The following is a 12101-nucleotide window of genomic DNA, read 5'->3' as shown; positions in this document are numbered from 1 at the left end:
GTCCATTGAATAGAATAATTTGAAATCTATTTCATCTTCTTCGCTGATGGAAGTGTCTTGCTTTTTTTTTTCCATCAAGGTTAATTTAGGCTCTTTTTTATGAGTTTTTTTACTTGCTTTTCCATTTTTCGGTTTCTAGGATGATAGTTTCCTTCGTTGTTTAATATTTTCTGTTGACACTAAATCCAAAGATGAATTTTTAGCACAATTTTAAACTGTTTTTGATACAGTAACATCAAGAAATGGTGTAATATCGCGAAGTACTTTTGAAGATGTATGTGTATTATAAATTTTTGCTGAGCTCGATTGGTACTCCAAATGACCCATTTCGGTGTCAGCATTCTTATTTGATTTTGTTGCAGACGCTTCCAAGTTACTTATAGTAAATTTAGTTTCTTGTACTGTATATTTTTGCATTGGAGTTTGTCAGAAGCAGGCTTGGCTTGGCTTGGAGGTTGGTCGGGGTGCCTGAGGCCGAGATAGCCTTTTACCCCTTCATCATGAGATGAGGTTCGATGAGGTGAAGCCCTGTGGTCACATAAAGCTAGGGATGAGGTGGGGAGTAAAATGACTCATTGCCATGGTGAGGAATAGCTGTGAGGTGACTTGAAAACGAGTTGAGAGTAATCAACAAAAATGAAGTCCACTGTGCTTTGCTTGAAGAAAACATCTCGTTGTTTTTAAGATGACTTATCGCGATTAGATAATTGGCATCACCAGCCTCCGCTAGTAACTAAACCCGATGGACCCGAAGGATAGTAGAATTTGTAAAATTTGACCCCTACTTGCAAAACATGCTTTGACCAGTCGGTTTCAAACACAAATGGCCGCCATTACAGTTTGATCGGACAGGTCCTAGATGCTACTAACGGAAGGTCAATGCAATCATTGCGTTCTTTGGTCTACTAGACAATTTACTACGGTCGCTTACACGGTGTTTTAACGTTGACTGGATCTGGAAACTATTTCATCTTGATGTTGTCTTTAAAACATTGATCAGTGATCGACGTCGCAAAAGTACTGCAGTCATCAGGCTTGCATTAGATGCTCACGAAGGGAAGGAGGAATCATCATCGAGGCTAACGTGAGGAGGTGACGACTGGCTGCCGGGAACCCCCCCGGCTCGGAGAATTCGCAAGGCACGTCCATCTCTGAATGATGTCAGAAGCAGGCAATTTTAGAAACGTATATATTAAAATAATGCTCTGATTAAAAGTTCTGATATAAGCTCAAAATTGTTTTTCCTGGATTTGCCTATTAAGTAAATTGCTTCTGGAATTTGTGATCCAGATGAGAGGCCACACTTATGTTAGTCCTTGTCTTATACAAGTGATCCAGTTGGTATTCCATCTTTTTATTTTTGCGTTATCTCTCACAAACTGGTGGGAGGAAAACTTCTTCTGTATTGTTATTGCAGTATATGGCAGTAATGATGGTTTCACCTTTTTCAGAAGATGTTATTATTAGAAACTTCTCCGCTCTTATCGACACAAGTGAAGACAAGTCGATTGTTGAACTGCATTACTGTTTCATCCATATTAATATGTTCGAGAATCTGCCAACTCATTTTTCTTTCAGAGTGTTATGGAGTAATTTGAAGAAGTCTTTCATAACCTCACTTCATTTCATGCAAGCGATATACCTTCACGCTTTATCAGAATAGCGTCTCAGGAATGCGCTTAGCTAAATTTTATCTGGCTTTTTTATTTGCATCATTAAAACGATACTTTACACATCGAGTATTTTTTAAAGCGAATTCTTAGGCTAAAATTCTCATATCATCTCGAGAAATTGGCTTGTTTCCTTGTTTCTGCGTTCGTTTAATGAGCTTCACTAATTTAACTTCGTTTTTTCTAAGCGTTGGGCCAAGGTTCATTAAATCTTATTTAAAATTATTGGTTTTCAAACAACCCTCTAAAATCTTGCGTTGAATTATTTTCTCATGTATTTATTCGACATCTTGAAAAGTAAAAGAAAAACGCTGCATTAAGTTATATTATTACTATTTTCCTTACATTATTTCTGCATTCAAAAAATGTTCTAATTTTTTTTCTGTTTGCTTAATACAATCTTTTAGACTTGTGCTTATTTTAAATATGAAGAAAAATAAACAGATATATGTCGATGCACATTAAGGAAAAGTGGTCATCTTACCTCGATTTTATGTGACTATCTCGCCTAAAGTTGAAGGTGAGATGGCCACCGAACTCAAGGCGACACTCCACCATCATATGCCTTTGATTTTTACTCAAGGACAAAGATTGAACAAAAGGATTTAAATGTTCAGTCACTCCTAAAAACATTACCAACGTATTGAAAAATAATAAAGCACTAAACACAAGAAAAATATTTGCTCCTAGATAAAATAAACATTGAAATTTTACTTTTTTTGTCATGAAAAATGATGCTTCATCCGAATTCATAAACAAGTTGAAATGCTTCCTATACAGTTGCATCTGTTGTCATCTACTTATAAATATTAGGGATATGTAAGCTGACCATCTCTCCTCTATGGTCATCTAACCTTGACATACCCTATTTTAAAAAAATACACATATTATAATGAAAAAATGTGCTACTGATTTTTTTTAAGTTTTAAGAAAATTTTTTACCGTGACTATCTTCTAACAATCATCCTACACATTTTTATTTCAAGTGCAAATATAGTATTTTCTTAATTTATCATTAATGATATGCCGTGTAGAAAATAAGTAATTATGTTTCACATTACGAATCGACGAATACGTAAACATGTTTTTAGTTGTGCTAGCATTTCTTATCATCTTGTTATCCAACATTAGAAACAATTTCGGATAGTTAATACAATGATTTGGGTGCCGTAAATCGCCGTATTACTGCAACCTTCGAGAAGTATGCACCATACATAGTAGCGAAGAAAGATTTTTTTCTTGAATCCTCACCAGAATCTTGAATTCTGGTGAGAAGGATTTAAACCATAAAATAGGAATTTAGAATCTTTTCAGTAATCTTAATGATTATATGATATTATATTTCGCCTTATACATAGAATGGCTGACAAAATTAGTTTTCTGGTCATTATTGTCTCGAAAAAACACTGAAAACTACTGAATTTTATCGTATATTTTGTATAACTTTTTATTAAAATACAACTATTTTATTTTAGATTTGTCTTTTGTGTTACATTTATTCTTATTCTCAGCATTCATCAAAAATTATTTTACAAAATGTGTTTTTTTTTTATTAGGAAGGAACAACCCATATAGTGTATGCCATGGGAAAAGGACCTCTTCGACGACTTGAGGATATTAATTTATCCAAAGAAATACACGGCTTTCAAAGGGTACAACTTCTTAAAAATTTGGTTCCAGATCCAAGATTTCTTGCAGATACGAAGTCAATAACAATTCATAATTCAAAGGTAATTTTCATATTTTTATTCTTTCATTTTGCTGTTTTTTTTTTCTTTCAAATTTAACTATCAACTAAACTTCTTTTTTAGAGTAATAAGATTCGATGTTGACGAATTCATCATTTTACGTTTTTATTTTTATTTTTTATTTATTTATTTTTTTTACTCAGAAGAAATATCTTTTCGTGAAGTTCTGTTCTAGTTGTTTCGAGTCTTTCAATTTAAAATCTGTAAACAACACGAAATATTTTTTCTCATACGAAAATTTTTTTTACATTTTAGAAGTTTTCTCTTTTTTTTCTTCTATATTTTTGTATCTCGACAGTGACTTAAAGTTTAAAAACATTAACTATAACAAGTAAGTCAAAGGTAAACAATAAACGAACAATTATTATCGGAATCAAGTTTTTTTTCTTAAATAGTTGTCACCAATAAAAACTAATCAGAAATAGTTTCGAAGACTGAGTATTAAATAATTTGCGTATTTGCTTCTCGCATATTAACCTCATAGTATATCTATATTAACCCCATAGTATATATATGTATATTAAAAATAATAGAGAACGGAATTCTTTTTCTTATTTATTATTTTTGATGAATTAAATAAAATTAATAGTTTAGACCTTTTTATGGGTTAGTAAAATTAAATTCACAATGAATTACATTGTAAAAAATACACCTGATTTTTAATACTTTCTGACGTTTGAAAATTTTCAGAGTCTTATGGGATTTTTTTTAATTTTATTTCAGGTTCAAGTGCCTAATAATGAAACTACATATTGGTGCAGTTTACACATTTTACCCCCAGAGTTTGAAAATAAAAATCATGTTATTCAGGTAAGAAGTTTATGCTCTAAATAGAACTCCATATTTAAGGACAATTTATTTATTTTCTATAGCTATAAAAAAAATTCCTTTAGTCGTTATTACGATAATTTAAGTCTTTCATAACTCTGATACGCTTGCAAATGAAATTTATTAATTAACATAAAAAATTTAACTTAATTTTAAAGCCAAGAAATATAATGCCTAACTATTTGCACCTTTTATTTGAGCTATTACTCCCTGAATTATAAAAGTAGGAAATAAGCTGAACAAGATTTCAAATATGTATAGATTTGTTGCTTGTAATTATTGTTATAATTGAAAATATTTTTCATTATTATTCAAAGGTTTTTTTTTTATAATTATTCAAAATAATTTTTTTATAATTATTCCAAAATGCACCTTTTAGTGCTATATTTTAGAATTTTTTTAAATAGATATTTGGTATAAGAATCCTTTTCATTTTCCCTTAATAAGGCCTCTTGTTCAATATTACCTATTTTCGCAAGAAAAAGTCACGAAACAATAAATATATGCAATGAAAAAATTCTGGTAAAAAAACATATTTGTAAAAGACATTTTTAATAAAAAAAAAGTATTCTGATAATAAACACCAAAATTTACGGCATTTAAATTATTTATTTAATAATTTTTCTGTTGGTTATGGTAATGGTTTATCAAAAATTCTTGTTTAAAAAATTATAGTTCTTATTATACTCGAATTTAAGTAAAAATTATCTTGGCTATCCCCATCACATTCATATGTCATAAAAGCATACCTAATCATTATGTCTTTCAATATTTCTTGTCAAAACTAGTTAAACACAAGCAGAAATGTAACTTTAACAAAACTTTTTTTCCGCCTCTGCGTGAATTTAGTGGAATAGTTTGATTTCTTTATATATTTGACCTATCATCAACTTTATTTACAAAAAGAAGTAAACATTTTGAACTGGTGTTCATAGATAAAAATAATTTTTATGCTGTATAAACAGGATAAAATGTGCCCTGCTGTGGCATTTTTTCGTTCGCTCTAGAGGCTCTAAACTGGTGGACATTATAGTAGATAGTAAATTTACCAAATTTACTTTCCAGTTGCGTAGTTTATTAAAACTCAATTTACCACCAAAGAGCATTGTAATAAAACCATATTTAATTTGCAATTTCAACATAAGCTATCACCAGTGCTATGATAAAAATTATCTTACTTTTTGGTGTTACCATATATCCAGATAACACTGTACATGTAAACATATTCTGGTAATTTTAGCTTCTTTTTTCACAGTGAAACAATATGGATTAACCATTTATTGATTACAAAAGATGTAATTTGAAAATAACTATATTTTAAAATAACTATATTTTAAAATATAATTATCTAGTCGAATTATTTGTTTGTTTATAATAGCTTGTTTAATAATTTTAATTCAAAGTAGTAGTTTAAATTTTTTAACACATTTTTAATTTTTTTTATGAATATTTGTTTTAATCGAACAAAACTAACAATGAATTATGTCCCCCCCCCCAAAAAAAAAGTCGCATATGCGTCTATAATGATAAAATTGAGATTTTTGTTACATATGCGTTAACTTAAAAGTATTTATTGTATTAAATATTTCTTGACACTTTAAAAAATAAACAAAACGAAATTCATAGTTTTAAATTAGTTGGAAGTCCTTTTACGAAATTCATTACGAATTAATATTTTTTTGTTTAATGCATTTAGACAAATTTTATTACACAATGGCCTAATTTAAATATAATCAATATGCAAAGTTATGCTCAAAAATTTAAGAATGATAAAGTAGATTTTGAAAATAATTTTTGATGATGAATGTATGGACAGAATGTATGGAATGTAATTAATTAGAAACCTGACATTTCAGCTTTCTTTTCAAAAAATATTTCTTCTAAAATATTTTAATAACTAGATTTTTATTTGAAGTATTTTTTGAATAATATGTCATTTGAAGGCGACATTTTCATGATCTAGATGTGCATTTCCAATTCATGCATAACTAGATATGTATATTTCACTCGTAATTTTCCAAATAGCAAATCATCAGACCAGCATTTGTTTTAGATATTTTCAAATTCAAAAGATAAAAACTTACGAATAGCAATCGTAATTTCTTTTAAACTTTACCATGTGAATTCTTTTATAAATTTGAAAGTAAATTTTTTTTGTTTAAATTATAAAATCTCAGGAATCTCTTGTTTGTGAATAAAAATTTTAATGAAACAATTAATTAAATAATTAAGACGGAATTTCCTATTTAAAAAAAAAAGAAATTATATTTTATTGTTTATGCTTTTAGGCATTTTTTGTAAGACATGATTCAAAAGAAATAGGACAGAAGATACAATGCATTTTTATGTCATAATATGTCTGCATCGATTAACTCAGTTCAATGAGTTTTTTTAAATTAAAATAAATTCCATTTTATTTGCCGATATTACGTCACTGACATTATTAATCCGAATTCGATATATTTATTTACTCTCGGAAAATCACAGTTTTGTTTAGTCTGGAATTTTCTAATATAGCATCTATTTTAAAATATCTTCAATTGTTTTTGCTTTTAGGCATTTTTTGTAAGACATGATTCAACAGAACTAGGGCAGAAAATACAATGCATTTCTATGTCAAAATATGTCTGCATCGATTAACTCATATTGATTATAAAAATATTATTGATTACAAAGTTAGAAGTTAAAATAATAAATCTGGTTTTCTTCTTTTAGTTTTCACCAGCTATTGAAGATCGCAACAAGGAAGTGGTCCATCATATGGAAGTGTTTCATTGTGAGGTTGATGCTGATAAAAAACTACCAGACTGGAATGGACCCTGCAGTAGCTCGAAGAAACCTCAGATTCTGGAAACTTGTAAAAGAGTTCTAGCTGCATGGGCAATGGGTGCATTGGTAATATGTGATCATTTATACTTTTAGTCAACTATGCTTATCCAGTATTTCGTTTAGTATGTAAAATATATGTATTTTTGCATGGATATTTTCTAAATATAAAACATGTCTCATTGATATAAAATTATTTGATTTACTATTTAGTAAGTTAGAGCAATAGATATTAGAAAATGTGTGCGTAATGCTATTTTATGAATCTAACCTCATGTAAGAATAATTCACGTAATAGCATTATTTATTTTTTTAGCCATTTACATATCCAGAAGAAGCTGGACTGCCAATTGGGGGACCTGATTTTTCCCGATACGTTATGTTGGAAGTTCATTATAATAATCCTGAACTTAAAGAAGGTATTTTAGTCGTTTCGTTGAATGAAACTATCAGAAAAATATTATTTATATGTATGTTGTTAAAACTTTTTCTAAATTATGACACTGTAAATGTAATTCACAAAATTTGGGATGAACTTAAATTCTAGGTGCAGTTCTTGGGTTCATTGTTTTTAATATAATATTTTGCTTTTTATTTTTAATGACTATAAAACTTTTATCCATGTAGTGTTACATAAATAAATAATTTTTCAAATTTGAAAATCCAGATTTGAAACAAATTTTTAAAGCATCTAATAAAAATCAGTCTACTCATAATTCAGTAATAGTTATTTGAAGGCATATTTACGAGATTCATGATACGACATTTACGATTATGAGTCAGATAAATATTACGATTTTAACGAGATATTTAGTTGTTCTTTCTTCTATTTAATTTGGCTTGTTGAGATTTTTAAAAAATATTTAAATTTTTTCTTAAATAAATAGTCAAATTGAGTTGTTATTTTTAAATGCTATTAAAAGATATGTTAAGTTTCTTATTAAAAAATTGTTAAGCAAAGCTTAGCATTTTGTTTAAGAAGAGTGTATGGTGTATTCTTTCGATATGCATTGTATTATTAATGAATGCGTTTTATTTCGATTTGAATTGTAAGCATTTGGGTACCGTTTGTTTGTATGCTCATTTCATGTGCTGCAAAGAGTGGCACTGTAATTTTAAAAAATATAAGAATGATAGAAAAAAAATTCAAATTTCTTTCACGACAAAGAAATTTTGTCTCAGTATTTATGAAATTCTAAACTCAACTTTAAATATAAAATAACAAATAAATTGATGCAGTAGCGGAGTGTTGATTATTTTTACAGAAAATGAAATTTTATGAAGCATGTTATCTTTACTAATACAATTTCTTGACAATCATAATCATGTAATCTTGTAATATTTCTTATTCACATCCTTACTGCAAATAATGTTTCGTTTTAAAGCTTAGGTTTTTACTTATAAACCCTTCTCATTTAACGGAGAAAAAAATTTCTGGTAAATAAAAATTTTATCACATATTGTTAAACCATATTTAATTGTCAATTTGACCAGAATCATTACTAAAGCGCTTCGGAAAAATTACCCTGTTTTTGTTGTTCCCATAGGGCCAGGAAGAAGGCGAAATTTACCATATTCTGGTAGTTTTGACCATACTTTTTTTTCAGTCTACTAGTCTTCAAAAGACTAGTACACTGAGAAAAAGTTCTTTGTTTGAGTAGTTCTTTGGAACAATTAATTTTATAATAAATAACAATTAGAAAACTGGTTTCTAACAAAAAATGTTGTCGACACATTTCGTCAATCTTCTCGTTATTGCATAAAATTTTTTGAGTACTTGACATTGTTGTTTTGCGTACTTGACTTACTTTTTCTTTAGAAGCGTATTGTCGAGCATAGTTATAAAATGAATTGCTACCTTTCTATGAATGGCCAGCATTGTGAACATTGACACGCATTTACAACATAACCTAAAATTAGCAATCTATCCCCAATGAAATCATAACTTAGATATTTAAAAAAAGACCAAAAAAAATGAAGCATTTACCACTATTTATTATGAAACTATTTTAGATAAGTGTACCATTTATTATAAAAATTCTTGACAATTGATAATGATGAATTTCCTTATTTTGAAACACATCATTTTTTTAACTTAAAAGTGATATCGTTTTATTTACAGGTATGATAGACAGTTCTGGTGTCACTCTCACTTACACCTCTACGCTTCGTAAATACGATGCTGGAGTTATGGAACTTGGTCTTGAGTATACTAATAAAATGGCAATTCCTCCTCATCAAACAGATTTTGCACTAACAGGCTACTGTGTGGCTGAATGCACGCGAGCGGTATTTAATCATTTTTTATCACTTGTTTATGCTCCTATACTTGTACAGCGCTCAAAATAAAAAATGGAACACTTTGAATAACTTTTGATCTGTTGATTGGATTTTCAGGTACTGGAGCTCAATCTTTGTAGCTAGAGGGCCTGACCTCAAATTGACGGATTCGGATTCTTGACCCTTAGAATATGGGTGGTAGTCGCAATTTAGAAAAGGTGGTCTCAAGTTTTTTCGGAAGTTTCGAAAGTCTTAAAGAACTAATTAAAAAATATGGCATTTTCTCAATATAAAGACATCAAAAATAATTCTTGCCTTTGGTTGACTCTTAGCTCTTTAGTCTTAACTCTCACTCTTACTTCTCAATATGTTACAGAATCTGCCGTGTTTTCTAGTAGCAGTTTTAAATTATTCCCAATAGAAGTAATTATACTAAAATGCTATTCAGAGCAGAAAATTTATCTTTAATTTAAAGATATATTTAATGTAACTTGTCTTGTGCGCAACATAAAAAACGGACTACCATGAAAAACTTTTGATCTAATGAATTTTGATCTTAAACTTTTGAACTTCACGTTCTATAACTCAGTCCTAATGTTTCGAGGGGGTGAACTGAAATATGCTAATTATTTAGTGCAGACGATATTTTAAGTTACGAAATCAGACACAGAAACGTACTTTCTCTGAATCAACACATCTTTTTATCGAAGGATTTGGATTTCTGATTCCCAAAACATAGAGATCAGCCGCTATCTGGAAAATATGTTCCCAATAGTTTGTTCAGGAAAGCGCTCCAAAGTTTCGACCCCTTAATGTTAATTTAACTTTTTGTGTATTTCACCATATGTCAAGAACTTCTTTTAAGTGAATCGAAAAATTTTTACACACGAATCTAAAATCCGTATATCCAAAGATAAGTCCAAACAAAAATAAATTTTTAAAATGCATTTATTATTTTATTTTATAATAGTAAAAAAATATTATTGGTAATCTTTTTATATTCTCATAAATAATGTAATTTTTAATGGCAAAATGCAAAACTTGAACGAAATCGGTCGAATAGTTCTCGAGAAATTAAATTTCAAACATGTAATTTTTTTAAAACTTGATGACTCAAAGTAATTCGACAAATTTCGTTTAAATTTTACATTTTTCCCGTTAAAACTACTTTCGTTAAAATTATGTAAAAACTTTTATACTTTAGAGTTTGAAATATTTTCAACTACACTGGTTATCATNTTATCGCGATTTTTGTGAATTTTCCTTAATTTATGATAACCAGTGTATTAAAGAATGTTATTAAAATAATAAATAATTCTTAAAAAATATCATTAGATAAGCAAATTTTATAATTATTTTGGATTGGTCCGAAAATGGATGTGTGTAAGGTAATAATATTATACTGGATAATTTAAAATTTTATGATTAATAAGGTTGATATTTAATTTTACAATTTTAATGATTTTAAAAAAGTAACATTTATTTTAAAAGAGAGAGAGAGAGAAACATGATTTGCCCGTTTTGCACATATTTTTAGCCACAGATTTGCCCGAATTGGATTTGCACATGGTAAAAATATAGAATAACAAAGAAGTTTTTAGTATATTTATTAATAATAACATACATTAATAACACCCAATGACTTTATATAGAACTTATTTACATTAGCTGGGTATACATTGCTTTATTTATCCGTACTTAAAAGTGTTTTTCTATTTGTTTTTTGGATAAATAAACATTACTACACATTCTTTTAATTCTATTCATTTGTTTAAAAATGAAATTTACATAGATGCTCTTAGAAACATTAGAATTCCAAGTAATTAGTTTATTGATATTAAAATTAAAGTCATTTCTTTTACTGTATAAATCAACAAAGCCGATATTTTCATCTTTTATAATACCCATATCCAANTATATATATATATATATAATTGCAGCAGTTATATATTATGAAAAAGAATAGTAGAGTTGCAGTGGTAGTGCACGCTATTGCGTCAGAATTCTGTTTAATATTGCGTCAGACCTTATTGCGAATTCCCAAGCAAAGCGCTTATAAAAGTGAATATTGTTTTTTGGAAAGTTCCGTTGTGGGAAAGTTGCGTAACCCTAAAATATTTTTAAACGTTATATTTTTACTGATAATAGTAAATTTCAAAATTCATAATGGAATCATGAGCCTAAAAAGTTTGTTTCACCAAGTGTAAGTAGTTTGAAATCCGTCAATATTCGGAAAAATCTGTAAGGAAATTATGTCAATATTTATACACGTAAAACATTATTTTAATTTTTTTTAAGAGGTTCATGTGACTGACTTGAAAATTATATTTCCGTGGAAATGACCCATGTCTCAAACATTAATAGCACAAAATAAATGTAACAAAGAAACCTTTTTAACTGAAATAATTTAAAATTTTCTGAAATTGTTAATACTGTAAGAAATATAATCATTAACAGCAATAATTAGAATATTGATTTAATTTCTATAACAATATAAAATATGAATTTATTGACACATGTTTTATGAATCATTTTTAAAAGCACTCTATTATAAATGATATGAATATAACTAGTTCCTAGTTTGACCTATATTACCATTTTAATTACAGTAAAAAAATATACTTTTATGTGAAAAAATCATTAAAAACATTTCTTGCCACAAGAAAACCCTCTGTCCATTGGTGAACCTAATAGCTAAAGTCCTCCCACACCAAGAACATGGTATAAGCATAATTTCGAATATTCTTGA

The 12101-nt window shown here is 28.4% G+C and overlaps 1 protein-coding gene across 1 annotated transcript in view; it reads left to right on the top strand.

The window, feature by feature from the left end:
• The window catches only part of LOC107447331 (Tyramine beta hydroxylase), a 40361-nt gene that overhangs the window by 11802 nt on the left and 16458 nt on the right, over positions 1–12101 (top strand). The window contains exons 3-7 of the mRNA XM_043039066.2: positions 3227–3400; positions 4142–4228; positions 6962–7141; positions 7389–7491; positions 9195–9361. Of these exons, the coding sequence (XP_042895000.1) occupies positions 3227–3400; positions 4142–4228; positions 6962–7141; positions 7389–7491; positions 9195–9361 (711 nt within the window). The remainder of the gene's footprint in view (positions 1–3226; positions 3401–4141; positions 4229–6961; positions 7142–7388; positions 7492–9194; positions 9362–12101) is intronic.

The sequence above is a fragment of the Parasteatoda tepidariorum genome, chromosome X1 (assembly GCF_043381705.1).
Source record: "Parasteatoda tepidariorum isolate YZ-2023 chromosome X1, CAS_Ptep_4.0, whole genome shotgun sequence".
Classification (NCBI taxonomy): domain Eukaryota; kingdom Metazoa; phylum Arthropoda; class Arachnida; order Araneae; family Theridiidae; genus Parasteatoda; species Parasteatoda tepidariorum.
The sequence above is the reverse complement of the archived record's forward strand: the minus strand, read 5'-3'. Positions and strand labels throughout refer to the sequence as shown.